The 17,033-nt window shown below is 41.3% G+C and overlaps 1 protein-coding gene across 12 annotated transcripts in view; it reads left to right on the forward strand.

The window, feature by feature from the left end:
• Positions 1-17,033, forward strand: part of ATP9B (ATPase phospholipid transporting 9B (putative)) — a 305,109-nt gene that overhangs the window by 85,433 nt on the left and 202,643 nt on the right. For all 12 annotated transcript variants that reach the window (XM_009252491.4, XM_002828331.6, XM_054538120.2 and 9 more), the window contains one exon: positions 16,468-16,562. In XM_009252491.4, coding sequence (XP_009250766.2) covers positions 16,468-16,562 — 95 coding nt within the window. The remainder of the gene's footprint in view (positions 1-16,467; positions 16,563-17,033) is intronic.

Raw genomic sequence — 17,033 nt, forward strand, 5'->3', positions numbered from 1 at the left:
CCTATTGATTGGAGCCTTTAATCCATTTCTATTTAATGTAATTACTGATAAAGCAGAATTTACATCTGCAATTTTGCTGTTTGTGATCTGTGTGTCTTGTGATATTTTTGTGTGTCTTTATTGCTCCATTACTGCCTTCTTTTGTTTTAAATATTTTCTAATGTGATGTTTTAATTCCCCATCATTTCTATTATAATGTACTTAAAAAACTATTTTGTTAGTGATTGCCCCAGGGATTTTAACTAACCCAGCTCACTCTTAGCTAGGTTTAGTGTTTTTGATGAATAAATGCTCCTGGAATTCTTTCAAGTCCGGTTATTTTCCAGAGTTCTGAAACAGTTGCTTTTGGCAATTTTCACTAGTCTTCTCATTGCAGTTACACAGAAGTATATTTTCAGAGGTTTTTATACTGCCGTCCCTGCTTACTTCACCTACTTATTTATGATTTATTTGTCCTGTTTTACAAATGTGTATCCAGTGTAATGAATAACAAAATGCTTTAATTTGGGAGATGCTATTGTATTAATTGCCCTTTTAACAATTGTGATAGAAATATATGGAAGATACCATTCCAAATATGAAAACAGTTTTGGGTAATTAATTAAGTGGAAAAGATTATGTAGATTGTGTTAGAAGATAAATTATGAACAAAGTCAAGCACTTTAAAGCTGAAAGGTGTTTAGAAATGTCCAGTTTTCAGAAGAGGAATCTGAGGGCTGGAGAATGTAAATACCTTGCTTAACATTATATGTCTATTAGCAATTTTATGGGTTTTTTTTTTTTTTTTTTTCTTTTTTTGGAGGAGGTCTCGCTTTGTCACCCAGGCTGGAGTGCAGTGGCGCGATCTCGGCTCACTGCAACCTCCGCCTCCCGGGTTCCAGCGATTGTCCTGCCTCAGCCTCCTGAGTAGCTGGGACTCCAGGCGCGCCACCACGCCTGGCTGATTTTTGTATTTTTAGTAGAGATGGGGTTTTACCACATTGGCCAGGCTGGTCTTGTACTTCTGACCTCGAGCGATCCACCTGCCTCGGCCTCCCAAAGTGCTGGGGTTATAGGTGTAAACTACTGAGCCCGGCCACCAATAGCAATTTTGGAAATTCTTCCTCAGCCTCTTAATGTTTCACTGCATCATTTTAAAGCCATAGTAAGACAGAAAAACATAAATGGAATATTAGAACATTACTCAAATGAGATATTGTGTTAACCTTGGATAAATAACACTTTCAAATTGATGATGTTTTAAAACATTTCTCTCTAATTTTGTCTTACATTCCATGTTGTAGGAAGAATCACTCTTTGTAGTGGAGTGATAATATTTTGAAGGTCGTGGATCCCTTTGAGAATCTTAAGAATTATCACCTCTTTCCTCAGAAAAATGTATACACTGCACACGTACGCCAGATTTTTTATTGTTTACATATCCCTGGAAGATTATTGATGGGTTCAAGTTAGGACCCTGCTGTAGTTTTTAACCTATGCTTCTATTTTCATCCTCAGTTTTATTTTTTCTGTCAAATTTAAATTGTTAAAATAATAGTTACTCAATGCAGGTATTAAGAAGTCAGGGCCGGGTGCGGTGGTTCATGCCTGTAATCCCAGCACTTTGGGAGGCCGAGATGGGTGGATCACGAGGTCAGGAGATCGAGACCATCCTGGCTAACATGGTGAAACGCCGTCTCTAGAAAAATACAAAAAATTTGCTGGGCGTGGTGGCAGGCGCCTATAGTCCCAGCTACTCAGGAGGCTGAGGCAGGAGAATGGTGTGAACCCGGGAGGCGGAGCTTGTAGTGAGCTGAGTTCACACCACTGCACTCCAGCCTGGGCGACAGAGCGAGACTCCATCTCAAAAAAAAAGAAGTCAGATTGTTTTTTCATGCTATTTTTCTTCTCCTTATAAAATAGACCAAATAGCTTTCAAGCTATATAAAATTTGTGTTATAATATTGCTTTCAATCAAGAATTCTTAGCTTTAGAAATTCTGTTTGTGTGATTTTTAAGTAATTAAAGTTATCTTATTGCCTAGTTGTTTTCAGTAGATTACAAATGTACTGAATTTTTGTATCTACTAACAGTTTTAATACTATTTTATTGCTTTTTAGTTTCAGTTTGGAAAAAATCTGATAATACACTGTTTATTATAATAAGAATATTTTAAATCTTAGATATGGTGGAAGTCCTAAGCGTTAATACATGCAGCACCTCCCAGCTTGAACACGGGCAGCTGGCTGCTTGTCAGTACAGCATGGTGGGCTGCTCCTGGCATCGTATTGAGTGTGCATTAACGCAGAATATTGGGTTGGGCTGTGAGCTGATTGTTTAGAATGTAAATGAAGCTGTTGATGGATCTGGTGACTGATGGCTTAAATTCCAATTAATCAATTGCTTCATCACTTTCTTAATTCAGATCAAATGTCTCCAGAGTGCACAGAATTCTTTTAGTGGTATTAAGAGAAATTAATGCTTTAGAACTAATTTTCATCAATCTCTTATAAATGCCAATATCTTTTTCACTTGTCTCCTAAGTGATGACATTATACTTTAAGTGTTTGGGACATATTATAGTACCTCAGCTGTCACTTGTTAGTGGGATGGGGTGGTGGTTAAATGACACTGTACTCATCCACATGGCCTCTGTAGTGCTATTCGTCTTGCTACCAGCTTGAAAATTTCATGCAGAGTCATTAAATCATATAAATGATTTAAAAATTAAGTTTAATGGCAGACGATCTGGTATTATAAATGCAAAGTCAATGCCTGTCTTTGTTTTGTTGGCCGTATACCCTAGCCCATCTCTTTCAGAGCTATTGGATTTGTGAGCTGTTGTAGGAAGTCTCCTAATATTACAGGGTAACTTATTATGCAATGTGACAGACTTGTGCTTCGATGGTGTCCCGTCAGTTTCTTCGGCACACTTGATGCACCCTCCTATGTGACACATACACGAGTTGATCTTAATTTAATTGTCATTAAGCCTATCCTTTTCTGTTGACTCTTGTCAATTGTATAAAATAAAATCAAGTATTCATAAGCAGTCTAATAGGATATAAGCAGACCAACTTAATAATACATTTTTTGCTGAGCCTTAACTGGCGTCAGTTTTAGCGAGTGCTTTCTGTTAAAAAATTATTAGATGCAGTTCTTGTGAAATAAGTCAAGCTGGCCATATTTCTGACTTGCTAGAGTTCATTCTTTCTCTCTTTAAGTCACCTCAGTTATTGCAAGGTTAGTATTTTTAACTGTACTTAACTTGAGTAAAAGTAATAACATGTTGTTTTTCTCTAAGTTTAAAAAATAGCATATGATTTAACATGAGGCATGGCTTTTTTCTTTAAACAAAGGCAGCTATTTTTTCAGTGTTTAATAAGTTTACAGAAATTTAGATATTTATTTCACTTTTAGAAACACAGAATGCAGGAAATTTATGATACTCCAGAGATTCTCACTTGTTTTTTTCTTTATGTAATAGAAAATCTAGAGCAGAGTGAATGGCATTGACATCTCACAGATGTGTCAGATAGAGTCTAGAATCTAGTCCATTTTACGTTACTTTAATATTTTATATCAGAACATTCACACATACATAAAGGGGAAAATTCAATCTAGGAAAAAAACTAACTTTAAAATAATATGCACTGCAAAGTTTCTTGTACTGCTTCTTAGTTGAAACCAGTGAGCTTGTGCAATATTTTTAAAAAATTTTTTTTATAATTCTTTGGCAAATAACCCATAACATGGTTTATTTAAATATATGTATGTGTGTGTGTGTATATATATATGTGTATGTATAATATATGTCTCTAAAATCTCTAAAATTAACCTCAATTGTTTAGTTATTTACCTTTAGGAATACTTGTTTTAATATTTTTATATTTTATTTTCATATTTTATTTTACACACACACACACACACACACACACACACACACACACACACACACACACACACACACACACACACACACACACACACACACACACACACACACACACACACACACACACACACACACACACACACACACACACACACGGGGAGACAGAGACAGACAGCCAGAGACAGAAAAGGTCTCGCACTGTCCCAGGCTGGAGTGCTGTGGCTTAATCATAGCTGACTGCAGTCTCGAACTCCTGAGCTCAAGTGATCCTTCCACCTCAGTTTCCCGAGTAGCTGGGACTACAGGTGCTTGGTACCATGCCCCTCTAATTTTTTATTTTTTATTTTTGTAGAGATGGGGTTTTCTCGTGTTGCCCAAGCTGGTCTTGCACTTCTGGGCCCAAGCCTTTCTCACGTCTTGGCCTCCTAAAGTGTTGAGGTTACAGACGTGAGTCACTGTGCCCAGCCCTATATTTTTTAAAGTATATGTAATCAGATGACATTGTCTCAGATATAACTTTAATTGATAACGCCAATAACTGGAGAATCCTTTCATGGCTCTTGATCTTTTTGTGCCTTAGACAGGTGGGTTAATGTCTCTGTATGTCCCAGATTCCATTTTAACAATGATAATTCCCACATTACAGGGTAGTTAAAAGGATTAAAAATAAAATTGGTGGCTGGGCATGGTGGCTCATGCCTGTAATCCCAACACTTTGGGAGGCCAAGGCAGGTGGATCACGAGGTCAGGAGATCAAGACCATCCTGGCTAACATGGTGAAACCCCGTCTCTACTAAAAATACAAAAAAAAAGTTAGCCGGGCATGGTGGCGGGCGCCTGTAGTCCCAGCTACTCGGGAGGCTGAGGCAGGAGAATGGCGTGAACCCGGGAGGTGGAGTTTGCAGTGAGCTGAGATCGCGCCACTGCACTCCAGGCTGGGCGACAGAGCCAGACTCCATCTCAAAAAATAAATGAAATAAAATTGGTGAGGTAGTTACATAGATAGGGCAGATTTAGGCACTGAGTTGCTAGAAGCTATAATTAGTTGAAAATGCATCAGCTAGGAGAGAAAAACATTTAATATTTGTGTAGAGTAAGAGACCACAAGAATGCTCAGTAGCATGTGGAAATACTTTTAGGAGGTTCAGAGGGGGAAATGAGGGTACTATGGATGTGGATTTGCATGGACATTTTAGTTGTAGAATGTTCTGTGGAAAGGGTGGGCTGGACTAAGCCATTTGAAGATCTGTTCTTACATAACCTACTTTAATGATTTCTCCAAATTTGAGAAACAACTAGCTACCATGATACGAGTTCCCAGTATATGACACTCATGACAGGCTTTCACGTATTTTCCCTGAATTTTACAACATAACTCCAGGGTAAGTCTTATACAGATAAAAAAAACTGAGGTCTAACAAGGTCAAGTTACTTGAAAGGGAGCGTTGAGTAGTCAGTTACAGGGCTGGTGTTCAGCTTCTGACTGTCTGGCTCTGCCTACTCTTTTATGCCAGCTTTGGGATGGAAGCCTCCAGAGCAGGCATTCTCACCTCTACCTAGCACTGTTGGTGCTTTGGGCCCAGTATGTCTCTGCTGTGGTGGGTAGGTCTGTCTTCTGTACTGTTGGGTGTTGAGAATAATCTTGTCCTCATTCCACCAGAAGCCAGTAGCATTCCCCTAACTTCCTTTCCAGTTGTGAAAACCAACAGTGTCTCTAGAAGTTGCCAAATGTAAATTGTCCTTAGTTGAAAACTATAGAGGGCTTTTCATCCATTGAAGAGAATCTCTAAAATTAACCTTAATTGTTCAGTTATTTACCTTTAGGAATACTTATTTTAATATTTTTCGAGACCTTCTTTCTCAGTGAGAACAGATTGAGTCTGCGAAATTGAGCCATGGCCTATTAATCCTCCTCTCTACCCCACCTCCATGTGCAGGAAGCTCTACTCTAAGCCCCTGCAGCCACAAAGTCAAGGGCTCTGCCTTCCTGCACTTCCTAGGCTACGGCTGCAGCCCCACCCAGGAGGGGCTGGCCATGGTTCTTATTTTCCCCAGACTCATGTTGCAGAAGCCCAATTCCTGACAGGCTTGGCCTAGGGCACTAACATCAAGTAACCTAAAGTGGACTAGATTCTAGACTGTACCTCGGCTCCTGAGCATTGTAGCCCAGTGAGTCCCAGCCCCAGCAGCTTGTAAGGCAGAGGTGACAATGCTGGAGGGGCTACACCACAACCCCATGCCCAGTGCCTACTTGATGACCTGAGTATCCCTCCTGGTAGAGCTGGCTGCTGTCCTGTCCCCAGCTCCAATGCCATACTCCAGAGGTTCTGCCCAGGGTGAGAGACAGGTCCTAAGCACTGAGATGTCTGCAGCTTTACCTACAGACTTTGTTTGAAAAATAGCCTGGCAGAGTTCATTTCTGAGGATGTCGTTGAGAACACTGGAGAGCTTGGTGGCCACCATTTCAGAGAGCAGAAACAGCAACCCAGCCATAAGCTTCATGGAGAGTCCTAGATCCAGCTTATCCTGGAGCCGGGAGACTGTGAGCATGTGCTAGGTGCTCTCAGAAGCAGCTGCAGTGGGACTTGGGGCAAATGTGAAAGGACTCGCTGGGTGATAACAGCCCTCCATGATGCCAGAGCTCACTGACCCAAGGGGCTTACTTACAACGTCTGAGCTGGCCAAATGATGCATGGTCCTCTGTCCCCAAGGTGGGTCCTACAATGCTGAGCTTACACATGACATCACAGGCCTCCCTGTCAGCCTGGAAGATGGTTTTTGCACCCAAGGGTGATGGTCCCAGGAGTCAATGGAAAAGACCTCCAAGCCACCCATCCCTGACTGAACACGGGCAAAGTTGTGAAATCCCTGAATTGTGAGAGGTCTCTAAGCCACACACAGCCAGTGATGAAGCGTGGAAGTCCAACTAGCTAAGCCAGCCTGAGCACCACCTTTTGTCACAAGATCTTTGGGGTGTCGCTTTTCCAGCCAGAAACCTCTATGGCCCGTGGAGCCTTTGTCCAAGTTTTGCTTAGGCCCGCTGGGCTCATTCTGCCTACTGGGCCCTTTGCTTAGCTTGTGCTGCCGGCCCGGATCCCATGCCTGCCAAGGGCGAGCCCGGAACAGAGTGGCAAGGGGTGTGTGAGTGAGCGTGGGGTCTGGCCACTGCACACAGCCAGGCAGCTCCAGGTGCCGGCTGCGTGTGAGGCTGTGGCCAAATCAGGTGCTCCGTAAGCGGCTTCCACTGCGGGCACCAGGAAACGTGGCCCCAGGAGGCTTGGAGACGCTAGGAACCGCAGAGCCCCAAAGAGGTTGTCACAGCCCTGGCTCAGTAAGCCGTTAAGTCTGGGCTCTCTGAAGAGCCACAGCTCTTCTCTCCTTCTCATTGCTTGCAATAAGGCGAGTGGCAGGGCGTGTTTCTACCCTGTTTGTGTTACAGCTCTTTCATTCCCACCATTGAGCTGGTCTCAAGTTCTTGTCCCACATCCAGGAAGAACAAGGTATATGGACAACTGGAGGGTAAGCAAGGCAAAGAGGTGGTTTATTGAGCGACAGTACAGCTCTCAGGAGACGCTAAGTGGGTAGCTCCTCTCCCCAGGCAGGTGGTCCGGATGATTGCAGCTCTCAGTGGAGAGGAGACCCGGAGTAGGTAGCTCCTATCAGCAGGCAGGTCGTTCTGTTGAGTGTGCAGCCCTCGGCGGACAGGGGACCTGGAGTTGGGTAGCTTTTATCTGCAGGCAGGTTGGCCCGTGGAGTGTGCAGCCCTCAGCATAGAGGGGACCCGGAGAGGGTAGCTCCTTCCCACAGCTGGTAGTCCCAATTTCTGTGTGTCTGGCTGAAACTGGATTTTTAATGAACTTAGAAGGGAGGAAGTGCATGCTGATTGGTCCATGGGCAGCCATGGGCGGGCCTAGAAAAAGCACTATCCGATTGGCTGTATGGTCATCAATGAAGTCCTCACTTCCGGCAGTGGACCTCACTGGGAACTGGCAGCCCGGCCCCGAGGCTTCAGGTTGTTCCTGGCTTGAAGGGGTTTCACAGGGGACCTGCCCATTTTTGCCCAGGAACTTGTAGGACTCCCACCAACATGCCATGTATGGTGCCCAGGCTGTTTGTCCCAAGGGGTGCCTGCATGCCTGCCCCGAGCCACCCTCCCGTGCTTGTTTGCGCCCAAAGTCTGGGGAGGGCCAAGCCGGCAGAGTGCCGGGCATGTCACCACTGCCCCAAGCACATGCATACCTGCCAACTCGGAAGGGGATGGGGATCCTGCCAGCTCCGTGGAGCATGCAGCCCTAGGCACACCTCCCTCATTGCAGCTGGCGTCTTTGCATCCGCCACTCCAGAGGGGCCACTGCTGCCATCACATTTACCAGAAAGTGGTTTACGTGGAGCCAGAAGCAACCTCCGGAAAGCCAAGAAAAATAGAAGAAGACTTGGCAGTGGCAGTTCAGCCTGGCAACTGCAGAGTCTGAGCAGGGGGTCCGTGTCTGCATCCTGCAGGGGGATAGATTTCCTAGGAGTAGTTCAGCCAGTGACTATAAAAATAAGCAAATGACTATAACAACAAATAACCCAAATAGGTGTTTTTTGTTTGTTTGTTTTTGTTTTTTTACATTTGTGTATTGCAGTTGCAGCTGTTCAGTAAGTCAACTCTTGGTTGAAGTGCTGAGGTGGGGGGCTGAGCTATGTGTTCTTGTGTAACGGGTTTGGAGTCAGATGGACCTAATCATGGCACTCTTCACTCACTTGGGAGACCTTGGGGTACTTTACCTCTGAGCCTAAAATAGGGACAGTTTTTCCTTCTGTCTCGCAGGACATCAGATATTGCAGGTAGGCCATGACTGGCACCTCATAAGTAGATGCTTAGTAAATTTTAGTAACCTTTCCCTTTTTGGGGGAGAAAGAAGTGACTTTCCAGTAGACATGTATAACTCCATACATTTTTTGAAGAAGGGGTAGCTGTGGGCAAGTTTGGAGTACAGTATGGAATAAATTCCATGACTCCTCCCTTAATTTGGAGTGCTATGTCTGTTTCTCCCCTGAGAGTCTTAGGGAGGTATTTTCTCGATGAGCTAAGCCCCCAGTGTGTGCTTGTATTAAATCTCTTCCATGCCGCATTCTTGTCCTTGCCACATTATCCCTGTCCTTCTCTCTTCTCCTCTCCAGCCCCCGTTGTTCTCTCTGATCTTGGCCCTTTGGCCTTTGAGGTTCGTGACAGAAAAGAGCATCATGCTTGCAGAGGCAGCATATTTGTGGAGGCAGCGTCCTGCCTCGTTGAGGAGACTTTGAGAAGACTTGATACAGGCTGTTGTTGGTCATGTACTCCCTGTACAGTGGAGGCATTTTCCTATGGCGGGTCCCTCAAGGGCTTCCACCCTGTCTCTGGAATGGGACATTCCGTATCCTCCAAGTGGTGAACAGTGAGTTTTCTTGGTGATTTCTGAGGGTGGGCTATTTGTATGGTCAACCCCATACTATTAATAGGTCCTTCTAGAACCTCTTATTTTCTCTTTCACATTTGGTTGTCTGTCTTTACTTGTTAGACTGTCACCTAACACCGTTAAGGTCAGTAGGAAACTTGATAGCTAGAGTAATGCTTTCAGTATAGTAGGTGTTCAGTAAATACTGGTGAAATATGTGAGAGCACGCTGTGTGTCACCTGTGTTGAGGAAGAGCCTGGCTGGACTGTGTCAAAGCCATGAGTCTTCACATAGTTTCTGGACTGAGCATTCCCACGGAGTGTTTTTGGACATTTCCTGTAAAATCTTCATCAAGTCTTCATTTGCTTTCTTCAAGATAAAAGTAAACCTTTTGTTAACATACCTTTTCTTAACCATTATTTAGTTATATGTTTGTTGTTTTAATTATGAATACTTAATAGTATTAGTTTAACCATTTTGAATTATTTTGACCATTATATCGTAGTATTTCAGCTGCTTTATGCATTAGGTGATCTTTATCAGACTTTATTAGATATATAAAAGCTTAGTCATTTCTGTGGGAAGCATGTTTCCTGAATGCTGAATGGCTTAGACATGGCCACAATCAGAAGTTTCAGGCTGTTTACTACGTGGCTCTGACCTCTAAGCAGTGAGGAGCTTTGAAAAGCAGTTTCCCTATTTTTTCATTTTAACAGTAAATTACAAAGTTATCTTATGACTTCCAGCAAAGTTACAAAATTATCTTACGACTCCCCAATACTTAAAGTCATACTGTCATTACTGTTACTGTGTAAGACCCTTGTCTTTAATGCTTCCGTTTTGCTGTGGTGTCACTTGCAAGCTGACTGAGCTCAGACTGTCTCTTGCTCTGGAGAGGGAAAGGCCAGGAGCTCTGTTATGGCTGACCTAGGATGTCAAGGTAGGGAGGAGCTGCAGCCGGTCAGTGACTTTCATGCACCGGCTCTGTCGGATGAGCACAAGCTCATGTCAGGCACTCCCCAGAGCCACACTGGGCCTGGGTGGCATCGATTCCTAGTGTGATTCTGAATGAAATTGATGAATGGGAGCAAACAGTGATAGACAGGATGGGGAACTCTCCTAGAATGGCAGTGGGAGCCAAGAACAATTGAGATGAGTCTCCTCCTCTGTAGGTGTTGAAATAGTTACAGTGTGCTTCCTATAGTGCAATATTTAGAGGTTAAGTCCAGTTGCTTGCATTATTTATCTCTTTACTGCAAACACCAAATGTTTGAGTCATACTTTTAGGTTGGTCTTTTCATTATTTAATCTAAATGTGTTTTAAAAACAGATTTTTAATCTCTGGGTTTATAATATGATTTTTATGCCATTCTGTAGAATTTGTTTGGGAAAGCATCTTAACATATTTTTTAGGTTTCTGGAATCAAATTTTATATTGTGTTGGAATTGTTGTTTCTGAGTTTAAATATTTCCATCATTTGCTGGAAAGGCTGGTGTGTGAAGGCCCCCTTCTGGTCCAGTGCAGTGTCAGAGGTCTCTCTCCTGCATGTCAGATTAGTTCATCTGCTGAGCTACTTGATAATAAGCATTCGCCAGTATAATACTGAGTTCTGAAAACTAGACCCTACCTGATTGTGATGCCAAATTTATTCAGTCTATTAAATTGTAGGCACTAAAACACATAGTGCTTATTGCCTGAATCTTGCTTTCAAAACTTGGAGGAAAAACCATTTTCTTCCCTGGTTTCCTGTTTTTGCCTTGGCTGTGCTGTGCAGCTTTACATGGTATGCTTCAGAATCTTTGTAGATTTTCTCAAGCTGTACATGAAAGATTCTTTGCTAATGAGCATATTTCGTTTAGTCTAATTGATGCCACCTTCCCCCTATAGTTTTAAGTAACTTTTTTACATAAAAACAGGATTAAAATTCAAGATTTGAAAGTATATTTGAAATATTTGAAACTTGATAGAGCTTTTTTATTAAAAATCTATTTTTAAAAATCTAGATATTATTTAAATCTGATTGTTGCTTCAGTACCATTGTAGTATATTAGCACTGTTGAAATTTTGTTCATTTCCAAAATTTAAGACTGTTCATGTTTGAGAAAGGGTGTTATGAAGCAATTCACTTGTGAAATGTGAATATTTTTATACTAGTATAGTTGAGTTATATAGATACATATTAATAGGAAAGATAGATAGCAGTTGTATTAGCAACCTAAATTGAGAGCTTTAATTTGCTATTTAAAACTTATTCCTAGAGTGAACAACACCTTTTTTAAAAATACGTTTTATATTGACATAATTAATGACTCCTGGGAAGTTGCAAAGATAGTACAGGGAGACCCCGTGTGTCCCCTGTTGTCCGGTGGTTGACAACTTACCTGTAGTAGAATATCAGACCAGGATGTTGACACTGGCACAGTGTGTGTGCATAAGGCTGTGTTATTTCATCTTGAGTGTGGGTTCCTATCACCACCAACACAGTCAAAGTACAGAACTGTTGCACCACCGTGAGGATCTCCCTCACACTAGCCCAGTGGGCTCAGCCACCCCTCTGCTTCCAGCAGCCCTCACCCTGGGTAACCATGAATTTGTCTCCATTTCTATAAATTTGTCATTTCTGGAGTGTTATATAAATGAAATAAACTATCCATGACCTTCGGAGACTTGTTTTGTTTGTTTGTTTGTTTGTTTAGATGGAGTCTTGCTCTGTCACCCAGGCTGGAGCGCTAGGGCGCGATCTCAGCTCACTGCAGTTTCCCCCTCCTGGGTTCAAGCAATTCTCCTGCCTCAGCCTCTTGAGTAGCTGGGATTACAGGCGCATGCCACCACACCCGGCTAATTTTTATATTTTTAGTAGAGACGGGGTTTCACCATGTTGTTCAGGCTGGTCTCGAGCTCCTGACCTCATGATCCGCCTGCCTCAAACTCCTGAACTTGCGATCCGCCTCGGCCTCCCAAGGTGCTGTGATTACAGGTGTGAGCCACCGCGCCTGGCCCAGAGACTTTTTCTGCTTAGCACAACACCCTTGAGATCCATCCAAGTCATTGTATATGTCAATAGTTTGTTCCTTTTTTACTGCTAACCAGGATTTCATGGATGGGTGTACCACAGCATGTTTTAAACCATTCATCGTTGGTTGAAGTTTTTTGTTGTTTACAGGTTTTTGTTATAAATAAAACTGCTTTGAACAATTATGTACAGCTTTTTTTGTGGACATAAGTTTTTATTTCTCCAGATCGATGTCCAGGAGTGGGGTTGCTGGTTTTTATGGTAATTATATGCTTATTTTAAGACTGACAAACTCTTTTCCAGAGTTACAGTTTTGTTTTACATTCCCACCAGTAATGCCTAGGACATCTAGTTTTGCCACATTTGGCCAATGTTTGATGGAAGCAGTGCTTCCTCATGGTTTGCGTGTGCCTTTCCGTTATGGCTGGCGACATTGAGCACGTTCTTGCTGCATGTTTGCCATCCTCAGGACTCTAGTAAAGTGTCTTTTCATGTCTTTTGCCCATTTTCTAATTGGATTTATTTTAAACTATTGATATTGAGAGTTCTTTATATATTCTACATAGGAGTCCTTTGTCAGATATGTGGCTTACAAATATTTTGTACTAGTTTGTAGTTTGTCTTTTCATCTTCTGCAAGGATCTTTACATATTCAAAGTATTTAATTTTATCAAAGTCCAATTGATTTTTTTTTTTAATGGGTTATGCCTTTGATGTCCTGTTTAGGAACTCATCTTCCAGCCCTATGCCCTGAGGATTTCTTCTTATGGTGGTTTTTTTTTTTTTTTTTTTTTTTTGTCCTAAAAGTTTTACGTTGAGATCTGTGGTCTGTTGTGAGTTAATTACTGTATAAGTTGTAAGGTTTAGGTCAAGGCTTTGGGTTGTTGGGCTATGTATGTCCAAATGCTCTAGCGTCATTTATAGTGAAGACTCCATTCTCCATAATTGCTTTTGTAAATGCATCAAAAGTAGTTGCCATACTTGTATTTTGGGGGGACTCTCTCTGGGTTCTTTATTTTGTTCCACTGATCTGTGTTTCTGTTCCTTCTTCAGTATCAAACAATCTTGATTACTGCAGCCATCTGGTAAGTCTTAAAATCTGGTGGGCTGATTTCTCCCATTTTTTCTTCCTTTTTCTCCCACATTGTTTTAGCTATTCTAAACAACTTTTAGCTGTTTTAAACAACTTTGCCTTTCTATACACATTTTAGAATAATCTTGCCTGTATCCTTAAAGAAAGTCTTCATGGGACTGTGATAGTCATGAAGTCTGCACCTGTTGGCATTTATGGTGGGTGGCCGCGTTCTTCAGTTGCTAATCTGAGATAAAAAGGGCAAGATGAAAACATGAAATCACCACTGTCCTTTCTTGATACCCAAGGAATTGAGCTGGACTGCACTTTTCCTCCTCTTGTAGAATCATCATTATTTAAAAAAATTTAATGTTCAGCATTTTTTGCTTTATTTAGGAAGAATAGGAAAGAGTACATCTGCTCTGTCCTTCTGGAAGTAAACTTCCCTTAAAGGTTTTATTCATTTTCTGTTTTTTTAAATTGGATCTTAAACTTTATTCTAGGAATTTTCACTGCATGAAGCTATAGTGTAATGGACTGCTGTGTCACCATTGTCCCCTGGAAGACTGCTCATTAAATGGCCAGTCTTGTTTCATCCGTATGTCTCATTTGGATGAAATCCTGTGTATAATTTGATTGCATTAACAAATTCAGCATTTACAAATTACAACCACAATTCCATTATCATACCATAAACTATTGAACAAGGATTTCTTAGATTAATGCTTGGTGAGTCTCCCGGTTTCTGATTGTCTCAAACACCTCTTCTTACAGTTGATCTGTTCTAGTCAGGATGCGAGGGCCCTTCTCTTGCACTTGGTACAGGTGTCTCTCAAATCTGTTTTCTTCTAAAACAATTCCTTCTCTTTCTTTGTTTTTTATTTGTTGAAAAAACAGGGTTATTGGACATAGAGAATATCCGATATTCTAGATAGTGTGAGTGCATACACAAAACAACTATGTTATTAATTAATACATTCCTTTATATCCTGTATTTTTGTTAACTGGTAATTGGATCTAAAGGGTTGATCATACTCATTTTCGGTTTTCTTTTAGCTTTTCATTTTTTTGGTTAAAGAATACTACAGCAATGCTCCTTTATAGTCCTGTTTCTAACTCCAGGCAGATGTCTACATGTCTCTCTTTTAGTGATGAATAAATACAGGTGCTATCAACTGATCTTCCCAGTATAAAGTTCTTCATCAGGCCAGGCGTGGTGGCTCACACCTGTAATCCCAGCACTTTGGGAGGCTGAGGTGGTTGGATCATGAGGTCAAGAGATCGAGACCATCCTGGCCAACATGGTGAAACCCTGTCTCTACTAAAAATACAAAAAAATTAGCTGGGCGTGGTGGCACGCATCTGTAGTCCCAGCTACTCAGAAGGCTGAGGCAGGAGAATCGCTTGAACCCAGGAGGTGGAGGTTGCGGTGAGCTGAGACTGCGCCACTGCACTCCAGCCTGGTGGCAGAGTGAGACTCTGTCTCAAAAAAAAAAAAAAGAAAAAAAAAACATTCTGAAACCTCAAAAGTCACCTGGATGAATTCTCTCTGTGATTAAACTGTGAATTATGTTTTATATGCTGCTTTTTATTTTTTAGGAGTTTTTTAAAAGTTTGGTGTAATTTGGCTTTTTAATTATATAAAATGTATCTGGTTTTAAAGTGAACAGTATAAGATATATTCAGAAGGCCTGGCATCTATTCTTGTTCCCTTCCTCCCTCTATAGGTATTATATCCACATACGTGCGTACACAGACATATGTGCACACACACAGAAGCATTTGCATGCATGCAGATACACTCGCACACAGAGGCGCACACATAGAAACACAGATTTGCATGCCCTCACATCCGTCACACAGATATGCATGCATGCGTACACAGGTACACATGTGTGCACACAGATATGTTCACATACCAATATGCACACACACAGAAACATACAGATCCTCAGGTACTTGTTCACAGTTATACATGCATATTATACACAGATACCCAGGTACACAAACATACACACAAGCACACACAAATACATATGTACACATGCATGTGCACACACAGATATGCTTGTGCACACACAGCACACACAAGTTAGCCATGCATGCACACACATACATGCACATACACAGATACACAGACACGTATCCACACACAGATGAACATGCATGTATACAGTTATATATGCATAGAGATCTGTATGGACATATACAAATTCTCTCTCCTCCCTCCCTTGTTCTTAACTATAATGTATTTTTCTATATATAATGTCCTGCACCTTACTTTCTTTATTTCACAATCTATATCCTAGAGATCTTTCCATGATAGTGTATTGAGGTCCTCTTGTTTGCTTTACTTTCTTCTCTCTGTATTGCCATATGTGCTCTGTTTTATTCAGCTCGTCCTCTGTTTGTTCCCCTTTGTTTCACAACAGTCTTCTGTTATTATAAATAATGCTGCAAGGAGCAGCCTTGTGTGTATGTCATTTTGTGCTTTTGCTGTTCCATCATTAGAATAGATTCTGAGAAGTGGGATGATAGCATGGCCAAAGAATAGTGGATTTTCGTAATAGAATATCTTAGCATGTTTGAAACTGGATAGGCATGTGAGCATACGGTAACATTTACCTGGGTCTTAGCATTGTAGCTGTGCTTTTATGATTGAACATTTTTTATGATGGTAAATCTGATATTTTATTAGCAAGATAATACTATACACTGTTGGATATTTTTGTGTATTTGTTATTTTGTTATTATCAAAACATACATTGAAAGTAGAAATGATCAATGCAGTTTTTCTAAAATAGAAGGCTGATTAATGTGAAACCTTAATAGGCAAGAACAGCAAATAGGAAATAAGTGATTTAAAAAAATATAATGACCTACATCTTTTCATGAAACTTATTTTGTGAATCAAGGAACATTGTGTAAAATAAAAGTTTTTAAGGATTTTTGTTCCTGGGAATATCTAGATTGTTATTTCTTTGTCCTACTGTGCCCTGGAATTACTCTTTGATGGCATCTGTAGCTCAGGAAAAACCTTCTGTAACACAATTCAAGAGTGGTAAATTTTTATTCTCTACTTCCAAGGTTCGTGTTTTATTCGAACTGATCAACTAGATGGTGAAACTGACTGGAAGCTGAAGGTGGCAGTGAGCTGCACGCAACGGCTGCCGGCTCTGGGGGTGAGCAGCACCAAGACTACTCCATCTGTTTATCTTCAGTGGTAGTTTCTAGGCTTCACGTATATTTCTGTTTATACCAGCTAATTTATTTAATGCATTGAGAATTTGTTTTATAATTTCTGTATTCCTCATGAAGGTTCATTGAAGAATTGTGCCAAAATAATTTCTGTGATGTCTTAGCACATAATCAGTTTTAGGTAATTGCGAATTTTCCTTGACACTTAGGTTTTCTTTCTCCTTCTGCTCACCTTCCTCCCCTTCCTCCCTCTCCTTGCCCCCTTCCCCCTCTTCCGCCTCCTCCTCCTCTTAATGTCCTTTTCCTTTTTCAATTTATTTTATTTTTAAGTGATAGGTTGTCACTCTGTTGCCCAGACTGAAATATAGTAACATGATCATAGCTCACTGCAGCCTCAAACGCCTGGGCTCAAGTGATGCTGTCTCCACAGCCTCCTGAGTAGATGGGAGTACAGG

The sequence above is a fragment of the Pongo abelii genome, chromosome 17 (genome assembly GCF_028885655.2).
Source record: "Pongo abelii isolate AG06213 chromosome 17, NHGRI_mPonAbe1-v2.0_pri, whole genome shotgun sequence".
Lineage (NCBI taxonomy): Eukaryota > Metazoa > Chordata > Mammalia > Primates > Hominidae > Pongo > Pongo abelii.